Source organism: Balearica regulorum, chromosome 25, assembly GCF_011004875.1.
Source record: "Balearica regulorum gibbericeps isolate bBalReg1 chromosome 25, bBalReg1.pri, whole genome shotgun sequence".
NCBI classification, from domain to species: domain Eukaryota; kingdom Metazoa; phylum Chordata; class Aves; order Gruiformes; family Gruidae; genus Balearica; species Balearica regulorum.
The window spans coordinates 5,457,687-5,479,438 of record NC_046208.1 but is presented as its reverse complement, the minus strand read 5'-3'; the positions used below and the strand labels follow the sequence as shown (position 1 = coordinate 5,479,438).

General features: G+C 52.2%; 1 protein-coding gene across 5 annotated transcripts; it reads right to left on the bottom strand.

The window, feature by feature from the left end:
* Positions 1–196: 196 nt before the first annotated feature.
* On the bottom strand, positions 197–21,327 carry PPARD (peroxisome proliferator activated receptor delta). 5 transcript variants are annotated; one of them, XM_075775567.1, is made up of 8 exons: positions 21,268–21,327; positions 17,428–17,516; positions 6,348–6,582; positions 5,483–5,634; positions 4,574–4,712; positions 3,773–3,975; positions 2,988–3,441; positions 197–2,589 (listed from the first exon to the last, which is right to left on the bottom strand). In XM_075775567.1, the coding sequence occupies exons 3-8, from the start codon at positions 6,481–6,483 to the stop codon at positions 2,342–2,344; spliced, it is 1,332 nt and encodes a 443-aa protein (XP_075631682.1). In that variant the 5' UTR covers positions 6,484–6,582; positions 17,428–17,516; positions 21,268–21,327; the 3' UTR covers positions 197–2,341. The 5 variants fall into 5 exon arrangements, with proteins under 5 accessions (XP_075631682.1, XP_075631679.1, XP_075631681.1 ...); XM_075775564.1 differs by lacking the exon at positions 21,268–21,327 and adding an exon at positions 20,709–20,820 and having other exon boundaries at positions 197–2,652; XM_075775566.1 differs by lacking the exon at positions 21,268–21,327 and adding an exon at positions 20,709–20,820.
* Between the last annotated feature and the right edge of the window lie 425 nt (positions 21,328–21,752).

Sequence of the window (21,752 nt, the reverse complement as noted above, 5' to 3'; positions counted from 1 at the left end):
AGTTTTGATGGCAAACGCAGGCAGGAAAACCACGGCAGATACAAGACCTGGGAATCACGGAGACCTGAGAATCATGGCAAATCACTGGAAATCAGAGCAAATCCAGCAAATCCCATTTCCTCTGCTGGAAACCCTCCCAAAGGCAGCCCCCAGGGGCTGAGAGAAATCCTATAAAGAAAGGCTGGACACTAAGAGGTTCTTAAATATTTAGTTCAGATTTATTTAAAGTCAAGTCAGTTTGTGGACACTATTTATATTATTAAAAACACTTGGAGGTTTGTACTTCTAGCAAAAATATACATTTCAGTTTGAGGGTTGTTACACTGTTGAGGAGGGAAGAGCAAAAAGTTCCCCAGGTGATGAGCAGTCAAGTCCCGCATGCCGGCCGTGGCAGGGATGCCATTGGGAAGGACAAATCCCCCGGGCTCCGTCCAGCACACATATGTCTCCGGTGCCTTCCCCAAGAGGGCTTCAAAGTGCTTTAGAAATGAATTCATAACACCCCTGCGAGGTAGGGAGGGGAAGGGGCTGGGCGGGCAGAGGGTGGGGAAACTGAGGCACAGCAAGGAGCCGGAGGGCAGTAGCAGGGGCAGGTTTGGGACTGGCCAGCCTTGTGACATGGAGCAGAAGCCCAGCGCTCTTCCCCTTTGGGTTTTAAAGGAATTATTGCACCAGGGAAATCTGCTACCCTGAAAAGGAGGAAAATAAACCAAAACCGACTAATTTGCTCCCACAACCCCTCCTTGGGAATATCAGAATTTTAATAAGGCTGCTCAGGACACATGGGACCACGAGCTGCAGATGGGTAAGTGCTGCTTCCTAGGTCAGACACCATCATCCTGAGAGGGGACCGAACCCTTCCTGGGTCCATCCTCTCTTCCAGAGCCCAGGTGATGCAGCCCCCCATGCAGGGGTCCCGTCCCGGGCACAGGCAGCACTGCAGTGTTTCACTACAGCTGTGAGAAGTTGCGAGGTAAAGTCCCAGACCAGCTCTGGGTTTAGGCAGACCCCGGGGCCTGGGGATGTCCCCACACTGGATGGCAGCAGAGGAGGGCTGGGCAGCTTCCCCCACCCGGCCGTGCTCACCAGGAAGCTCCTGCTCATTCTGAGCATCCCACCTTCTGCCTCCCCTTTTATAAATACTTGGCATTTATACTGTGTTTTACAGCTGCAAAGCTCTTTGAAACCAATGCATTAACTAGTCCTCGTGCTTTCCCTCTGATCAGAGAGCAGGTGACAATCCAGCTCCCTTCACAGAGGGGAAACTGAGGCAGGGCAGTTAACAGACAGGTCAATGCCCTTTCAGCATCATGAACACTGCGGGCTAGCCGTGGCTTTCTCCTTGCTGGTGTTGCTGGAGTGTTCTGATGCTCACAGGAGCCATGCCGCTGGGGAGCCTCTGCTGCCTGTGCTGCTCTGCAAAGCCCCCTGAATCTCCCGGGGTTTGCAAAGGGAGCTGCAGGAGAAGCTGCAAGCCCTGCTGCCTAAAGCCCGACCAGTCCCAGGCCTGCCCCTGGCCCTGCATGGACCTTTCTGGCAACTCATGTCTGTTCCCCGGGGAAGCACACAGACTCTGGCCTCTGCTCTGAAGGTGAATTTATGAGTCAGCCCCTTTCCCTCCCACCTCCCCATCCCTCCCTCTCTCATCCTGAGGTGCCAAGGGGCAGGGTCCCTCTGAAAGGGGGGTTCCAGGAGCGAGGGCTCCCATACGGCACTTGGGGGAAGGCAGAGATCACACCATCCCTCTGGGAAACAGGAGTAAGCCACACAGTGAGGGGGGTCTCTGCTAGGACAGCCCTACCCGTCTTCAAATACTCCGGCTGTTCTTTGGGAAAGAGAGAAACTTCCTTTCATTACACTGTCCTAGACTTCACGGCTCAGGACTACAACTTCGGAGTGCAATAGAAAAAAGAAAATAAAGACACGCTGTAAGCGCTGCTGCCGGCCCCGCTGGATACCCGCGCTGCGCTCGGGTCTCCTAACGACCAGAGCATCCTGCACCGTTCCCAGGCTGCTGCAGGAACCCCACCGTCTAGGCTGTGTAAACCGCCTGGCTGCTCCGGAGGCCCCGGGAGCAGCTGAAGAGCTGGGCCGTAGTAACGGAAACAGTAGCTTATGATTTGCCTTTGTAAATTTGTTAGTGTGTGTTAACAGAAGCCCTGGCCTAGCAGGTGGTGGCTGCAAAATCTTACGACATCTTGTCCTATGTACCGTACGTCAGGGTCACATAGAAAAGAGTTTCCAGTAGAAGAAATGGAAGACATGGGGAAAGGTTTTCTTTGTTTCTGTACAAAGAGTCTTGCTGGGAATCCATGGCTTCATTCTCATAAATAACAGATCCTTAGTACATGTCCTTGTAGATCTCCTGCAGAAGCGGGTGCAGAGATGTCTCCGTCTCAGTCTTCTTGATCTTCTGCACCAGCTGAGCGTGCTCCGTCACCAGCTGCCGCAGGTCAGCCATCTTCTGCAGCAGCTTGGGGAAGAGGTACTGGGCATCTGGGTGGTTGGACTGCAGGTGAAACTCCAGCGCTCGCAGGATGTTGTCTTGGATCTCCTCCACCTGCTTCACGTTCATCAGGCCAGGACGGTCTGTGGAGAGGAAACACGGTAGCTGCAGTGTTATGGTGTAGCCCTCCAAAGCACATGCTCCTCCTGGGGAAAGGGAGACGGGGACCATAACCCACCCACTGTGACTCCAACCTCATCAACTAGACCAGGGGAGAAACGAGCCCTTGGACAAAATTCCCATAGCAGCATACGAGGAGGAGATGCCACGTCTATGCTCCTTGTTCTTGGTCCAAGCTTGCTAGGCGTCACCGCCACAGAGAAGCTTTGGTTTTGGAACTGTTCAGTTCTTCTCTCGTCCCCCTAAGAGACCCCTGGCAGATCGCAGGGCCAGCTGCAGCTCAGCTCTCCCAGCCCAGACTCAATCACTCTAAGTACGGCAGGACTTCCCGTCTCTCACACGGCCAAGAGTACCCGCTCACCTCCGCACAGGATAATGGCAGCCACAAACAGAGACAGGTCACTGTCATCCAGCTCCAGCGCATTGAATTTCACAGCAAACTCGAATTTGGGCTCCATGATCTCATTGAAGGGCTTGCGCAGGCTACGCAGGAACTCGCGGGTCACGAAGCCGTTCCCGTTGGCCACCAACAGCCCATCCTTGTTCATGATAGAGGCCAGCATGGCGAAGATGGCCTCATGCACCCCGTACTTCAGCAGAGTCACTTGGTCGTTCAAGTAGAGGTCTATGAAGCTGGGGATGCTTTTGGCGAACTCGGTGAGCTCCCGCACAGTCTCCACCGTGGTGCACTGGCAGCGGTAGAAGACGTGCACCCCGATCTCCTTGTAGGGGGGAATGCCGTTCACTAGCTGTTTCCAGACCAGCCCTTTTTCTGCCTGCCACAAGGTGTCCATGTCGTGGATCACAAAAGGCTGCTTGAAAAAGAAGCAAGCGGTTAGGAACCTGCTACAGGGACTTCCAGATACCTGCTCTGCCAAGCATTTTTCTGCCTGTCCCTTTGCTCTTCTCTCTCCACTGGAGCCGACAGTGCCCGGGCAATCTGCATCCATGCACAACAGCACAAGTCTGCAGAGCAATGGGAATTTTCCCAGCGAGGGGTAGGATGTGTAGAGCCCACCTGGCTGCAGCTGGGAACTGGTGCATGTGGAACAGTTCCAGCAGGAGGGAGATGTGCAGCATCTCCCAGAAAACAGCCTCCCATCTTGTTTCATGGCCAACCCCACCTGCCCTGGGGAGGGAACTTACTGGGGTGCTGCTGGCCTTCCCGGTCAAGATACCTCTCGCCTTCTTTTTGGTCATGTTGAAGTTTTTCAGGTAGGCATTGTAGATGTGCTTGGAGAAAGCTTTCAGGTCGGCCACCTGCGGGTTCTGGGAGTTGATCTCACTCGCCGTCAGCCCTGCCACCAGCTTCCTCTTCTCTGCCTCCGGCATGCGGCCAAAGCGGATTGCTGTGGAGGGAAAAAAGTATTGGGTCAGGGCACTGGGTATGACCCCTGGAGACACGTCCGGGGAGGCAGCAGTCTGCTCTGCCACCGCAGACAGAGGTCTGCTGGTGAACACCTGCAGCTACGCACAACATGATGCTCCTCCAGGGTTGCAGCTCCTCCAGCATGAACACCTTCAAGAACCAGCCATTACTGCTACTCTCACCAGCACAACCTCATGCTAAGCTCCCATCCCCGCTCTCGCACAAGCCCCGATTCGCCCATAAACACCGTGGCTTGGCCAGGAACAAGGCAGTTACACCTGAAGTTTAAAAATCCCAGCACAGAAGAGCAATCTGTGTGTCCAGTTTCCACTGGGTCAACCTGTAAGGGACAGCCATGTGCCAACAGCCAGCCTGCATGGTGGGAATGAACAGCCCCTTCTCGTGCAGAAGGCGGCGATGAAGAGTCAAAGGCCCAAACCATTGGATTTGAAAGACGTTTCCCTAGCAAGAAGAGCGCCACAGGATAAAGGAAGCTACCTACAGCCTCCCCATGCGAACCCTTCACAGAAGGGCCGATGACCCCATGGCACCCAGCCGCCCAGGCCTGTGACACTCACCGTTATGTGACATGCCCAGTGAGAGGCATTTCTGAAAGCGGCAGTACTGGCACTTGTTCCGATTCTTCTTCTGAATCTTGCAGCTCCGCTCGCACTTCTCGTACTCCAGCTTCATGCGGATCGTCCGGCGGAAGAAACCCTACAGGCAGGGGACAGGGAGGGGGATGCAGAGCAGGAGGACAAAGGAACATCAGCACTGTTAGCACCTCTGGTTTGGGAACAGGCGGGTTTATTATCCCCAGGAGCCTCACGGAGGTTCACCCTGGTAGGGAGGATTAGCCCTGGGTCTCTTGGACACAAGCAGAGTCTCTGTCCCAAGGAAAAGTTGTGTGGTGGGAGAAGGGGGCTGCAGAGGAGGAACCATGGAGGGCAGCCCACGGTTCGGTGCCATATACCATGTGTGTGATACTGCAGGCAGCCAGCAGGGAGGGATGGAGGAACAAGCTGTGGGCCAGCCCCAGCCGGCAGGAATGCCTGGCAAGACCTGGGCCGCTAATGCAGCCCCGCTGGCATCTGCTGTGGGGGAAAGAATTTCAGTCACATCCAAGCTGCAGCCAGTGATCCCAGGGGGATAAACACAAAGCTCACTGCTGATCTGCAGCACAGAAAGCATCTTTAAAAGCAAAGCCAGGGTCCCCGTGGGGACAGACAGATTTGCCTTACAAAGTAAAGCATGACGGGGCAAGATTCGGGCCATATGCATCTCAGCTGCCTCCCCCAGGACAGTATTTGTGTGCCTGCCTCTACTCTCCACACTCTCCAGAGAGGTTGCAAATGATTTTTTAAGAATCGCTCAATCCTGCATCCCTGCTTTGCTGCAATCCTGCTTGTCTGAAGAGATGGCGTGCTCCCTGATGTCTAATCTCTGCTTGGCGTCACTGAACCCAGCCCTCCCCAGGGTGTACATACCTTGCAGCCCTCGCAGGCATGCACGCCATAGTGAAACCCCGAGGCTTTGTCTCCGCAGACCCTGCACTCCACATTCAGCGCTCCCAAGGCTGCTTCCTCGCAGCCCATCTGCAATTGGTCCGACAGGGAGGGAGAGGAGCTCTGTGAAAGGTCTGCAAACACACAAAGGGGTAATGTCCTTTCGTGTAGTAGCAGCAAGCCCAGCATCTGACTCCTCCAGCCATGGGACTGACGAGGGATTTCCAGCACTGTCCAGCCTGCCACTGGCATTGCACTGGGCAGTTAATCTCTGAGATCAGGCACTGGCTGCAGGCAGATGCCATGCACAGAGCCAAGGGTGACTCTAGTGTGCCCAGCAGCTGAGAGACTCCACATCAATGCTGATTTCTTCCCTCTGGCATTCATGTTTAGGCAATGAAACCCAAACAGCAAATTTTATAATCCCCACTTGGCAGGCGGCTGGCACAGGGCTGCCCAGCTGGAACCCTTGGGGCTCTGGAGGAGGCTCTTCAGCAGCGACAAACCTTCTCCTCCAGCTCCTACAACCACTTTGCACCGAGGACTTCAAGAAGCAGCCAGGGAAGCGTTCTCAGGCACCCTGGGAGTCCTCATCTGGGGCACAATGTTACCTGCCTGCCATTTTACTTTCCATCTCCCAACCCACTGCCAACACCTGTGCAGGGACCGCAGAGGAAGAAATAAGCCTCTCCATAACCTGGCTCTCGATGCGTTATTTCACAAAGCGAAGAGATTAAAACAAGCCAGACTCCACTCATGGGCAGGTCCTTGCGGCTCCACATGCTGCCCAGAGGACACGGATGCCTGCATGCTCCAGGGACAGACGAGGTCCCATGGCTCCACTCACCTGTGTAGCTGCTCGAAGGCAGCGAGCTTTCTGGTCCTCCACTTGGGTCTGAGGCTCCACTTGCCACCATCACTGCCTCTTCCTCTTCCTCCTCCTCTTCCCTGACCTCAGGTACTTCCTCCTGTAGTTGTTCCATAATTGATCACCCCTCAGTGCCAAGACTGCAATCCCTGTCATAGCTCTGGCATCATCCGCGTCTATCCGAGATGGACCCTACCAGGCTGTTCCTGCTAGCCTGCGGGACAGAGGGAGAAACACGCGGTGTCAGCTCTGAACACGGAGTAAGCACGCTAGTCCTGCTCTGCTTTCTCTCCTTATCCAGGGAGACAAGCAGAACGTGAGGCCTTTTAAGGTCACTTTGCACTCTGATATAAAAACTCTGAAGGACTCAAGGAAGCAAAACCTTAGTGGAATTGTATTTAAAGCCCAGCAGACAAAGCCCAGACCACAAACCAGCCGAGATGCCACCCAGGGACCTGGGGTCCCCAGCTTGCAAGTCACATAGCAGAACCACTGCCCCAGACAACGTCCCCCAGAGCAGCAGGCGCCCTGGGATGTCACGGTGGTAGCCAAGGCCAGGGTCTGACAGAGCCAACCCCACCAGGAAGACTAAGGTAGCGCCAGCTTCACCCTCCACGTCCAACCAGCCACGGCAGAGCTTGGGGTGAGGGCAGTGGCTGATCAGGGCACAGTGGCTCTGTGCCCACGGGTGGGAGATGCTGCGGGAGCAGAGTTTGGTGCAGCAGCAGGTGGTGGCTGAAAGCCCCCAGCCCGTGCCAGCCATCTGCAAGACCAATGGCTTCCTACCAGCCCCTGCACTCATGCTCCTTCCCGTTACAGCACTGCCAGTTACAGTGCTTGCGTTTATTTTCACTCGTCGTGTTGTAACGGGCCCCAGCTCCTTTGCCAAGAGCTGCTGGGTTGAATGCGTTGCTGTTGCTCCACGCAGCTGCCGGGCTGTGCTTAGCCATGGGATCCAACAGCGTGATCGCAACGGCCGCACAATCCAGCTAGTGTCTTAATCCTGGGTTTCCTGTGGGAGGAACGGCACCGTCCTCCCCCGGCGCGCTTCTGCTCCTTGTTTGCCTTAGTCCATCCCAAACAGCCCACAAAAAACTCAAGCTGTGCGAGCGATGCCTCGTCGGTACTGTGACCATTGCAGAGCCATTCCCACCTCCCTCCTAAACAGGCCAGATCTCGCCCAAGTGTCCAGCTCACGCTGCAACATCCCAGCACTCGTTTACCTCCAGATCTTGATTCCTAAACTGACTCTTGCTTGAGTAATTAATATCTCAACCCCAGTCTATGTAGAGTTGCATCCACTTCCTTAAAGGAGCTATTTTTAAGTAGAGAAACATCCATCAGAAAAGCCACTGAACTCCAGCTTCCACCAGGAAAGCCTCAATTTGCAGGCACAAGTTGAACTGATGCAGCATCTTCAAGCCCACATTAGAGCGAAGTGAGCAAGCTACTTGCAGGGGACTTGTACAAGCAATAGCTGGTCTGCAGGCCATGCCCAAGCCCATGCCGCAGCACAGGGATTGATGGGAGAGGGCAGCAGTGAACCCTGGGCTCATTTTCCCTCCTGCAACAGACCCTCATGCCCAGCACTTTGAACTTGAGCTCCAGCCAGCTCTCTGGATTCGCTGGGAAGCTGTCAGCACTGAGCAAGGTCAGAGCTCCCTGCAAGACCAAACAAGCAGCTGAGGGAGAGGAAAAAACTGGCAAGCAGGAGATTGAAGGCAAACATGTTGCAAAGCCAGGACCCAAGTCACCCCCCCCCCCCGAGCTGGTGCTGCACCAGAATCCGGGTCTCCCGCAGATGGGGGCTTTGCTTTTCCCCTCCACACTGGGAATTCAGACTGCAGGACAGATGGCTCTGTTTCAAGGAGAGGTATGTTAGAGGCAACTAGCCAGCACGGCTGCCCTGCTCTCCTTTACAGCAGGAGCAGGCAAAGGGGTGCTTAGACGAGGGCAGAGCGCTCCCTTCCCGTGCCTCCGCAAGAGCACTAAGGGACCATTCAAGGGCTGTGTTATCCTTGGCCTCCTCTCACACATCCCGTGTGGTGAGACACGGCACACAGGCAGGAAAACCTATTCATCGGAGGTGGAGAGTAATGAGCTCGATCATTTGGAAGGCTATATATAAATGAATGTACAAACATCAGGAAAACGCTTTTGCCTGGAACAGCAGTTAGTGGGGGAAGCTTGTGGCAGGAGAAACTAACATACAGTGGAAAATACATCCAGCAGCAGCTTAATGAGCTTCTTATTACCTCTCCTTTGTCTCTGGCACCCAGCACAAGCCACTTGCTTTAAACCCAGTGCAGATGTACCCCTCTGCTTTGCCCCAGAAGCTTCACGGTGCTTTGCTGTTTGCATAACGTGGGCATATTCTTCCAGCTGCATCTCTCTGTCCTCCATCCGCTGAGTCTACTCAGGCCCATGTGCTCCCAGGGTGGCAGCAAGCTTGTGACACGCAGCTCGCTCCCCAAAACCCACCAAAGCAACCCCAAAACTGTGCTGAGAGTCAGTCTAGTTACAGATGGACATGCAGCCCTGAGAAGAGGGAAAGCCGAGGGTGAGATGCTCACAGACAGCACAGCAATGCCAGGCTCCAGCTAAGGCTCCCCACGTGCATGCAGGCATTACGGGAAGGATAAGGATTTGGATTCCACCCTTTGAGAGTGGCTGGAGAGCCAGAGAGAGAAAAGCTGTTACCAGAAAGCTCTGAATGTATTGTTTTAATATCTCCTTGCAGGCCAAGAGCACAGGGGCCTGGGCAGAGGAAAGCTGCGAGAGCTGTTTGCACACCTGCCTTTCCCTTAGTCCTTCCCCTGTTTTCTAAACAGAGATAGAAGGAGAGGAGGGGGAAAAAGGGATTGATTTCACACGGGAGGCTGCACCCCCTGCCTTTGGCAGATGAAAGGCCAGGGCAGCCGCTGCCTGGATGAAAGGCAGGGCAGGGGCCATGCCTGTGCACCCCAGTGCGGGGCGAGCCTGCTCTGCAGGGCCCCTGGAGAGATGGGGACCCCCAGCCCTCCCCTCCGGGCCAGGGGCAAGAGGCTTGGCAGCCAAACCCAGCTGCATGCAGAGATGGCAGAGATTTGCCAAGGTTTCACACATGAACCCCTGCGAGCCCTGCAGTTCAGAGCGGGGCATCCAGAGAAGATGGAGCTCCCCAGAGGTTTTTCTGAGCTCCATCCCTCTGAGCATGAGGAGGGATCTGTCGTGCCAGCACGGCCATGGGCAGGGTTGACACAGCCCTTCATCTTTGTGGGATGGCTGCATGGATGTCAGAGGATGACCAAAGGACCTTTCTCAACTTCAAGACCCCCCCCCCATCCGCATGGTGCCTCCACATCCAGCTGCCGAGCAGGCAGAGGAGAGATAACATGGTCTCCTTCCCTTGGCTAAAAAGCCACCTGCCTGAGAACAGCGCACAACCTTCAAGCTGCAGGGAGAAGGGCAGAGATTCCTGCCCAGCGTAGCCACCCCCTTTTTCCATTTGGCAGCTGTCACAGGGCAATGATGGAAAGAGAGGACAGAAACAAGGATAGGGACTGTGAATTCCTTCCCAAGCTTCTCCGGAGAATCTGGCAAAGCTGTTTCCCATCCTCTTCCCATGGGATGGGAATGAGCAAGTGGGCCTGTGTCTTATGATTTGCTCTGGCTTTGCCTCAATCCCTGTTCCAAGGAGCTTTGGCAACCCTGGCTGAGAAAGCAGCCTCCCTCCCAGGAGCCTGCAGCCGGCGGAGGGTGGGTTTGTTTGCTGGCTCTGGGCTTGGGCAGATGCCTGCTGGCTGCCCCGCTCCCACGCTGCAAACAGCACGGGCAACAGGTTTATCTTTACTAGAAGGAAGAGCTGGCATCTATGCCAAATTAAACCATACAGCAGGAATGGAGAGAGAGACATGGCACAACAAGAGGAAGGAAAAAAAACCCAACCCAGGAATAAAAGTTAAAAGGAGACAAATCTTCACCCCTACAATAAGGCAGAACTTCTCTGGAGCCAATCAAGATCCAAGCCTCCAGTTCATCAACTTGCAGCTTGTACCCTTTTGGTCCGACAGCTCCTCACTGATGATTAGCATGTAAACCTTGGAGCCAAACTCAGAGAAGCAGAAGCTGACAAACTGGAGAAGTGCCCATTTCCCTGAGGTCCATGCACAGGAGGGGTGGCGAGGCGATGTGATGGACAAAATTCCAGTTTCTCACCAGTATTTGAGTTCGGCACACAGAGCGAAGCATCACAAGTAGGGGACGTGCATTTCAACACAGACACCCAGGCGCTGGCAGCCAGACAGCCACAAAATAAGAGCAAGGAAGCGCTTGTAATTAGAAGGCCCTCATCTTTAAACCAGGTGTAGTTTCACTGGTGGTGAGCTCAAACAAGAGGTAATTTTGGGATGCTCACAGGGGTGGAGAGAGGACATCCACCCCCATTTCCCTCCAGGACAACATACATTTGTTTCTAATATATTTATCCAGATGGGATTGACCAAGTCCTTGTTGTAATCTGGAGCATCACCACACAATATCCTTCTCTGGAAGACAGGAATTTCCAGGCTAAGCAATGTCCCCAAAAATGGTCCAAACCTCCCAAGGGCCGTCATAGAGTTGATCCACTCAAAGCTGTTGTTCAAGTTGCTGTAAAAGAGGTCACCAGGAATTGTGAAAGGAAACCAATTTACTGTGGGAGCACTTCTGGCTTGTGTTTTTATTCCTCTGGACAAAAATATTAGCCAAATTCACAGTCAACAGAAATTAATCCTTTTGGAAGGGGTGAGATGAGAACTCAGCCCTCTGTACAGCAGTGCTTTGTGAATCCGCAAACCTCAACTGAATCCATAAAAAAAGTGATTGTCGTTTGTTGGCCATCATTTGCAGACATCCCTTGGGTTTTGTCACTGCTTCCGATATCTGCTGATCAAGTACCAGTTTCTGTTCCTCCTCTTACACGTCAGCTACTACTAATAAAAGCCAAATAAGAGCTAAGCAGATGCTGCAATACAGGAAAGGTAACCAAGTGCACAAAACAGGAGAAACATTGAAAACATGTTTGGTTTTGTTCCTGAAAGATCAACACACCCGCTCATTAACTAATGAGCTCTCAGCAGCACTTACTACCTAAGTGCTTCCTCTCTTACTCAAAGTCTTGGTTGCAAGGCAGGCTACATGCAGAAATAAACTACTTGAGCTAGCAAGAAAGAGCCCTTCCATGCAGTCCTGGCCAGTGCTGACACTCAGGGACAGATTTTCCCCTCAAAGCATCTGCTCAGACATCGTACCATGCTTCAGTCCCGTCCCGTGATCTTCTCTCCAAGGCTGGCTATCTGCATTTCACCAAGTACGAGCTCAGCTGACTAAGCAGCAGGGTGCTGCCAGAGCTGCTATTACCTCTTGCTGCTAATTACTCAGGAACATGTGATAGAGGGTGCAGGAGATTCCCTCGCTTGCCTTGAGCAGCCAGGCTTGCCAAAATGAATCACACATCTACCGCATGTTTTAACTCACCCACTTCCTGGACACTGAGGGGAATAATAAAAAAAAGTTAAAAAGATTACAAAACTTGCCCGATTCTTCTCTTTTTGCACCACAATTGACGCTATCCCCAAAAACAGGCCACAGTATTTTGCTCCAAAAGGAACTTCCTGCTTTCTCACTTGTGCTGGGTTTTGAGTAAGAGGTATCACAGAAACAGAAGTAAATCAGACTTTGGACAATGAATTCACAACCACATGCAAAAGCAGAGTCTCCCAGGCTGCTCTTCTCTTTCAATTCATCCTCCAGGAGCGGCAGCCATCCCTGGCTCCAGAGGCTCCAAGCAGACACCAGATGTGCTGCGAAATCTTGAGGTAGCAGATACTAGGAAAGTGTTAAAGCTTCTTTAGGACTCATCCCTACACACCTTTCCAGCCAACGGACTCCCTGCCCTCTTCAGCCTCCAATGAGCCAGGTTCCGCTCATTCAAAAGGCAGCTGCCTTTTGAAGAAGGGCTAACAGCAGGGCAGGCAGCAAAGAGCTGAGCAGTCATTATCTCTGGTCCAAAGTCCTGCTTCATGACCTTCAGCAAATCCTGTCAACCCCCATACCTTCATTTCCTTATCTTCAAAAAAAACCCAAACCAAAACAAAAAAACCCAGCCCCCAAAAAACAAACCGAGGACTTTTACAGTGCTTCCTTCCTGATCCCTTCCTTGCTGCATTAGCTCACAGAGACGGCATGTTTTGGAAGCGCAGAGGAATACATCAGTGCCAAGCGTCATTGTTTATTCCCGTATTACGGATTTTGACACCTGTTTGCAGTCACGCTCGCAAGTCTGGCCGCCCCGGGTCAGCACACCGCACTGCTCATGACCATCTTCTCCCACGTACATTCCTATACGAAGCATTTCCAGGATTACTTTCAGCAAATAAACCGGCACATCTCATCCTGGCAATTGCTGACCGATATTTCTGTTTTGCTGTCAACTCAGGACAGCCCAGAGCACCCAGGGTCAGGAAGGGCACGTGGTTCTGAACCACTGGGATGAGGACGCCAGCCAGGAAAGAAGCAGGTACCAGAAAGGTGACACCACCGGGGCTTCTCAGAGCTGGAAACGGCACAGAACTGTTGCTATTTGAGTAGATCATTAAGTCTGGTAAGGAGGGAGGCTCATCCCCACTGCACCCCAGGGCACAACAGAAGTGGCTGTGAAGCCGTGGCAATGCTTTGGGAACATGGCTGCAAACCCAGCACCCACACTGCTGAGAGAGGAACAGAAAAGCTTGTACGGGGCCGCAGAGATGGTGAAGTGTACACAGCGGACTCTGAACCCACAGGCTTCCTCCTGTCTCCCTGTAGGGACCCACCGCCCAGCCCGGCATCTCCTATTTGTGCTCCTCCAGCAGCCTCTGCTGCTGGTCCACAAGTGCCAGCTTTCCCATCCCTGCTTCTTCTCTGGAAGTGCCAGAGAAGCCACCTGGGATATATTCCCCGTTCCTTTACCATCCCAAAGGTGACTCAGAGAACTCACTGAACCACTGTAAGCTGATGCTTTCCAAACCTCCTGAAGTCTTCTCGCGCTTTACTCCAGGGCACTCGGTTTGCTTACGGACCCCTTGTCCTCCTGGACCTGAGCAGGACACGTGGAAGGATCCAGTTTCAGGAACATCAGTAATTATAGAACAGGGCTGACGAGGGAGGAGCTCATGGGAAGAGCAACAACACTTCCCAAGGCAAACAGTGGGCACAGAGTGTTACAGACTCAGAGCAGCATTTAAATGGAAAATCAGGAAAGTAGCAAGTGGAACAAGCTGTCACTGCAAACAGGAGCACTGCTGGCAGCGAGCAAGGCCGTCACTTGGCAGCACTGCGCACACTGGAACCCATCTTAGTTTTCCCCAAAGTCTCAGTGTCACTGGGACACCAGCAAGTGTCACCCCTGCTTTGGATGGGGCAATCAGCTCCCCAGAAGAGCAATGAGGAGTAGGAAAGTAGCAGCAGGCCAATGCATCGCTCTGGATCACATACATGCGTGTGCAGCCTGCTGTCTGGAGCCAAACATCCAGCAGGTCACTAAGTTTTATTGCTAGGCTGCCAGTGCTCCCAGATCCAGGAAAATGCCCAAAAAACCACTAGCAAACCTCCTCCTTTTGCAGTGACTGAGATTTTAGATCCCATGGGCTAACCAGGAAAAAAACCCACAAAAATCTACCAGCCTGTAAGTTTTGTTAGGCTTACACTTGGACTCCCAGAAAAGTGCTACTGGTTTTGTAGACCTTAGCAAAATATCCTGGGCACCAGCCATGCTACTCTGATCCCAGGACGCAGCTGACAGTGAGTGATTATGCCCAGGCACAAGTTCAGATGATTCAGCAGGGCCTGGGAACGTACGCACTGAAACGGTTAGAACAAATCACCATGTTTGCTGCATCTCCGTTTCAACCACAAAGCAGGAAAAATGAGGGAGTCTGAGAATGACTGCATCCGTGTCCATACAGAAAACTCCAGAGAGCATTAGAATAACTTAGTTACACAAACTAGTTTGACACCCTCCCAGTGAACTGGAAGGGAATGATGTTTCCTTACTATTTTTGGCCACATTCACACAGCAAGAGCTGACTGGAGGAACAGAGGTTTCCCTGCGTTTTCAGCAGCGATATGAGCAGCGATCATGTCAGCGTGATCCTGCCAAAACTCCTCTGCCAATTAGAGGATTGCAGCGTGTGCTCTGACTGTTTGGATTTCCGCCTCAGCCCCTAGAAAACAAAATGCTCGAGCAAAGCATTAGCACCTTTCATAACATCCTCATGTCTTTGGCACTGTTGTGGGGGTATGGAGAGAGTGGCAGGGGTATGCAGCAAGCCAATGACTACCGCTTCCTGGCACAGCCAGCTGCTGGGAGCTCAGCAGGCTTCACCAGCTTCAGCCCCAAGCTCATGCTCACCAACAAACCTTTTCCAGAGATCCTCGTGTCCCTAAGTCCCACAACGTAACACCTACTCTGTGGACATGAGAATCCACAATTTTTCTGCAAAGGTGTGGGTCTCATATCATCAGCCCTCGTGGGGGTTAACAGCTTTCAAGGTCCAACAGCTCTAGCAGAATCCATATAATCAACGTAAAGGTGAAAAGCAGATTTGGGCATTTTCAGAAATATGCCAGATTTGCATTAAGATGAAATTCAGAGTTGCATTAAAAAAGTGTTAGTAAAAAGTCAGACAGGATAGGCAATTGAGCTCAGGTTCCTATCACCAAGGTGACTGCACCAAATGTTGATTATTTTGAAGCCATCTCATCCATCCTCTCTCTGGCCTGACAAACCCTTTCCTAACAAGACATTCATTAGGCAGTACTATGGTTCATAGTAAAGTTTGTCTTAACAGACCAGATAATTGCTTCCCTATCAGCTCAGGTAGGAAAGCTCAGCTGCCCTTTTAAACCACCAGAACTATTCCCTGTCTCCATCCCACATCTCCACTATGGGGTTGACTGTGCATGTTCTGGTTTTTGCTATTCAAAGCTCCAGTTCCCAGAGCAGGGCAAACCAGAAAATGCAGCACGAGGGCAATGATTCTGGTTAGCATGGACATTACCTGGCTGTTCTATCCACAAGCCTCAGAGACATGCTCTGGCTTGACCCAGCACCACAAGAAATGTTTGTGTTTCTGGCTTGTGCTTTCATCTTGCCACCTCCTCCCTGGTCAGGATTCTCCTGCAAACCACAGCCTCTGCAAAACCCACACTTTCAAGCGGAACCTGTCCACGGGGATCCCCAGGGAAGCACCCTGACACACACATACACACGTACGTCAGAGCCCTTTGCAAAGCCAGTTTGAAAGACCTGACCCAAATGATCTCAGATGTTCACAAGCTCTTGGCTAAGCCTTGGAGGACACAGACATTTTCCAGACGCTATGATCATAGTGGTGAATACTAGAGCATTTCAAGAAGTCATCCTGAAACTAAAATACATCTCGAGTCAGTTCTGCTCTGAACTCTTCTTGCAATTAAGCAGGGCTCCAGTGAACGTCATCCCAAAACACTTATTTTGGGGAAGGTGCATTTCACAATCTCCTTGACCAAAAGGCTTCATATTAGTATTAATTGTTCCACTCAAGACCCTGCTTTGGGAAAGTAATTTCCTAGGCGTTCTGCCAACGCAAGCGCATTTCAGAGTACAAATTTAAAAAAAAAGTTCTATAGAAAAATCTTATTTGTACTTGCTATGGAAATCACTACTTCTTGTCTAGACTTTCCCAGAGACTCCAAAATTATCACAGCAGTGATGAGCAGCGTCTCTCTGAATAGTGACACTTCTAGAAAAGCAGAGATTGCTCTGCAGCACCTGATGAGAAAGCAGCTACACAGCCTGACAAATCTGTGGGTATCAGCAAGGGCAGTTATTCCTCCTATAAAGCAAGGAAGCCAGTACAAATCACAAAATAAACCAACATCTCTGAAATTTCATAGTCAGGGCAAGCCAGGCTGGGTTCTGGCAGCAAATAATCTTTCAGGCATAAGCACTGTAACATTATCTCACCCAATTAAAAAATCATTTGCATGTCAGGTCCCACTGCACGAAGGAGCCCAAGAGTCTCTTGTCGTGCTAATTCCTAAGTCTCTAAGAACATTAGCAGATTTCCAGTTCATAATTTGATAGCCACGGATGAAACATTCCCCGAAAGGCAAATAGATGTACTGTACAAAAATACATATTTGTCAACAGACGACACGCTAGAGAGAACCATTAACATCAGTATGCAATTCTGTACAACAGTGCTCTTCTGAACAGCAAAGCTTCACGTAGCTCATTACAAAATCCCCTCCGCACACTGCGAAGATCCTTGAAGTACACGTCTTGAATGCCAGAACCAAGACTGCACAACAGTCGCACAAGCTGGACACAGAAAAACACATCTCTGTCCAGCTAAACACCTTAGACATGTGTCGTGGCAAAAATAAATCCACTCCCTATGCGCAGACAACCACAGCACTGTTAGAAGCTACGTCCAGTATCTGGGAGCAGAGCGACCACAGTGAAGACTTTTGGGCATTGTTTCAGAGGTCTGTGGACAGGACAACATCCCCCCCCAGCCTGTCCCAGCTTGGCTGTAACCCACTCAGCTTTATCCGAGTAAAGCAGTTTCATAGCGATAGACGGTATTGGTACTGCTGCCAGATCATTAAGTGATTGCTTACCCAAGTACGGTCCCTCATCTCATGTGCTGTCCCCAATCTACAAGAGCCAGTTTCAGTCATAAAAATCAGTGAAATAATCAAATATTAAGTCATTATACTTTGACAGTAACAGTCGGCTCAGAAGAACAGGATTAGACCATCATACTCACAGCATACTCCTAAGTGTAATCCATTAAGATCGTATTCAGAAACTGAACAAAAATAAGGCATAGAGTTTAAATTTAAAAACAAATTTAAGAAAGTTTAAGCTCGTGGACAAAAGTAAAACTTGCTTTCAGGCTCTTCCTATCTTGCTTTCAGACACTTCCTAGGCTCTTCCCTATCCCAAGTTTTTAAAAACATACGTAGGATAAGTGCTTTGGTAGATTGCCCGCGTGCAGAAGGGAAGGGTTACCTCTCTGGAGCAGCTGTCCCCGTCTGCCTGTCGCTGAAAGCCACCCTTCAGTTACCATGTCAGCACGGAGAGCTGAAAACCGAAATAATCTGCAAGAGAACACAACGCGAATTTCCACAGCTGTGCTGAAGGCCAGATATTTATGTGGCTGGGAGAACTGGGCTAGATCCAGCAACAGCTCGGAAATTTAAACACACACTCCCTCTACCGCATGCTGAAACCATCGGCTGGAGTGACTCCCCTCGCACCGCAGGGAGGGCAGCCGCCGCATGCCATCGATCGCAGCCATCTCCCCTGGGCTCCAGCAGCTCCTGCAAACCAGGAGATATAGCAAACCCCCAGCTGTCCCAACAGAGACCCCTCCCCAGGCTTTGAGCATCAGGATGTCACCGTTGCTTTACAGCATGTACAGCCAGAGGCCGGTGACTCCGAGTTTTTATGACAACACATGAAACTGATGCTAGAAAAAGGTCTATAGTGGCCATAAGGTGGTTTGTTTACTCAGCTTGCTTAATCCACCTTTAAGAGGCTGCCAGAAAGTTACTGCAACTTTAATGAACTTCCCTCTTGGGTGGTTGAAACTTAAGGATTCGATAGACTTCATTCACTCCTCTTGGTTTTTCTGATAACTTTGCAAATAGCCTTGTACAAATTTCAGGCTCTGGAGAGCAGTAAGAGACCAATGCTGGAAAGAAAATAGCTTACGAGGCTTTGAACTAGAGGACTTAGAGAAAATATGTTCTATTTTTAGACGGAGTTATGCAGACTAACTGGACTAACATATTAAACAATCATGTTGTGAACATGATGCTACTTGAACCCATGTACCCTCCCTGACATTACCCAGGCTTAGCTGCTCCTCCCACCCCAATGAAAAAGCCCCGTTTCGTATTGCTACCTCCAACATGGGATGACTTGCAAGGCAGCCGAGCGCTGGCAATGAACCCAGCATCGCCTGCCTCCTGCCGAGAGGGCAGCTGGGCAGGTAAGCCGGCAAGTTCAGGGCAGAGAGTGAATCCCACCCAGTGCCGCACGCCTTCCTGCGCCTCTCGGGTTTGACACAGCACCGGGAGCTGCAGCTGCGCAGAAGAGGAGGAAAAAAGAAAACAAATCTCCTGCCCCAAAAGCTGAGGCTCCTGGCACACTAGCATGAGTGGGGAGAGTGTTTCCTACACCACCAAGCAGCCCACGTAGAGGGCATGAGGATGAGATGCAAAAAAATAACCCCAGTCCCTTGCAATGAAGCATCATTTGCACCAGGATCGCTCTTTCTTGTGGTCAGTGATATAAAAATCACAGCCCCTCTTGAAGAAAGCAGTTGCCCTCAGTTTACAGGCAGGGGGGCTGAGACAAGCCTGCACGAAGGTCAGCCAGCAAGGGAAGGAGCACAGATCCAGTGCCCAGCCCTCTGCTTTAGTGGGGGCCATAAAACCGCACACAGTAACTTCACTTTCACAGCAGGACGTTAAAGCTACAGCAGGTTTCTCATCCCCTCCCTCCCAAAGCGGAAGGTACTTTTTCTAAAAAACACTCCAAAGTTTTTCTTTAACCTTCCTGATGAGGAACAATAATAGTCATTACAACTCCACTGGCACATCAGGAGCGGGCTTTCTTCATCTCTAGCAGCAATAAAACCTGTCCCTGAATCAGTAACGAAGTGTAACGTTGACACTGTCAAGGAGGGTGTGAATCACACGCCAGGAGTGCACAAATCACACCCTAAGCTCACTCCCATCGCAGATCAGAGCGCTTTGCCCCTACTGCTGCCAGAGAGCTGAGAATTAAAATTAAATTACTGGCTCGCCTCGTCCGGCTCACAACCAAATGCCACGGCATGCCCCATTGCCATCACACACAAGGCAATACTTGCACCAGCTCAGCAGGGCTCAGAGGGAACCTGCCAGCACATCCCTCCTGAAAGCTTCCTCTTGTATCCCTGGCTGACACACGGCAAGTCACAGAGAAAACTCCCACCTCAGCACAGCCTGGAGCATGTTCGTACCGGAAGAGGAAAGGGATTCTCCACTGAAGGCAGCAAGAGAGATGGTGGGAGGGCGGCCAAGAGGAGCAGAAACAAGAAACAGGACATGGGCTGTTTCAACCAGCAGGTCACTGGTTCAAGAGATCAACATCGCTCCGAGCCTTGTGACTCTGATTTATGGGGTGGCCACTGCTGCATCCTCTTTCCACGCTCCCTCCGCACCACCACGATGGATGTTCCCCGCGCTCTACGACACATCCAAAGCCTGTGCTTTCCTCTCTGCCTACCCATGGCCCATTCACAGGGGCTTTCCCAATATGTGGGGGCTCAACAGACCAATTCCTTCCTGCAAGCATGATTGTCACTTGCATGCAAGAGGCCTCCCAGCACAGCTGTCAAAGGGGAAGGTGGCCAAGGCTGAGATAAGTTACACCAGGACGCTGTTTGAAGCCATGCAGATACAATACAGCTGATGACAGATAGATGCTTTGGGAAAAGCATAGATGAGATCATCACAGAGGGCGTGTATTCTCTCCTGCTCCACTGACAAGCTGCATCTTCAGCTGCTTCTCCTCTCTGCGCTTTGATTTTCCATCCAGGGACACTAAAACACACCTACCTCGTAAATAGGTTTTGAACCTTAATTCATTAGCTTGTGTAAATAGGTGGGAGGCTCTCTGATCATAAACAAATAGGGCTGTTAAACATCACTTGAGGTGGAGTCAGTGCACATGAAGTTTTGAAAGCATAGCAAGGCCAGGAGGCCTTTCGACCACACGGAAAAGGGGAGGTCAAAACTCATCTCGGGAGGAATAGTTCAATGTAACAGGATCCTAGTTGGTTTTAACAACAGAGCTTGGAGCTGGCCAACAAGGAAGGAAAAAATGCAACAGGTTGGTAGAACAAAACAAAGGAGGGAAGCAGGAGGTGGAAGAAAATTAGGTCTCTTGCTTCAAGGTCCTGCCACCTACTTCTGCATACTTCTTTACCTTTCACCCAGGATTTTTTATGAGCTAATTAAGAGTTACACTGAACCCAGCCAGCATGCAGGTGCCACCTTCCTGCATTCAGCTACGAGCATTCGCAGCGTGGGACAACCAACCTCATGCAGAGCTCTCCAGTGCTTTAGAGCCACTATTTAATAAAGGTAGCAGTACCCCTATTTTACAGGTGGAAAAAGCACAGCTCAATAGGTAAACATCTTTTATCGGGGATCTCAGGGAAAGCAGGAGCAGAATATGGAGATACAAGGGATGAGAAAAGGACACTCAGATCCTTTCCCCTCGAGCAACCCCCTCACCTGATGCACCATTGATGGACCATCCTGACCCTCTTGCTTCTCCTCCTTCCAGCCCCAGACCCCGGCAGTGCCCCTTGCTGGTACCCAAAAACCACAGGCCAATTTCCCCTCTGCCACTCCACCCCTGGGAGAGAAGAAAGGCAGACTGTCCCCCGCCAGCCTCCCCTGTCTGAGCCACATCCCATCCTCCATCTTCCCTCATTCACCAGGCAGGAACGAGAGCCCATACCCTAAAGTCACTGATGTGTCCCTGCCCTCCCCAAATCAGTGCCCCCCAAGCCCCTCCCTGCCTCCCGGACGCTCAGAACCGTGCCACCAGAGCTCCCTGCCCCTTGCACCCCACGCCCTCAGAGAGCCCCCAAGCGCCCCCATCTCCTCAAACCCACGGAGACCCCCCTGTCCCGATCCTCACCCCCCGCTCCCCACAGCACAGCCTGCCCCTCCACCCCCCCCTTTCCTTCTGTCCCCCACCCCGTCCCCACACGCCCCGTCCCCCGCGTCTCCCCGCCCCACGCCCCCGAGCCCCCTCAGGACGCACCCGCCTCCCCACAGGCCTCACCCCACTCACCGCGCTCCCGACCCGCCGCTCCCCCCGGCAGTCGCCACCGCCGGCGCCCCGCTGCCCCCCACCCCCGCACGTCACCGCGCCCGCCCTGACGCCACCACATACCCAGCACCCCGCAGCCAATCACCGCCGCCAGGAAGTCGTTACCGCATCACCACGGCAACGACCCAAGCCCGCCCAGCCCTGCGGCGCCCCCTGGCGCACGCAGAGAACACTTCCCCCCAGCGGCCGAGGGGCCTCATGGGAAATGTAGGCGCTGCTCGCGGGGCATGCTGGGTAGGGAGGGCGGGGAGGAGGCCCAAAATGGCGGCGGGTGGTGGGCTTTGTCGGGGCAGCGTTCTCTGCGCACAGGGGAGCCTGAGTAGTCCCTGTTCCCCCTCGGCGTCACGGCCTGTCCCAGAGCTGGCAGGGGCCCAAGCCTTCTCCCTAGGCCCTCACCACCGTGGGAGGCCTGCGGAGTCGTGCCTGTGCAGTACGGG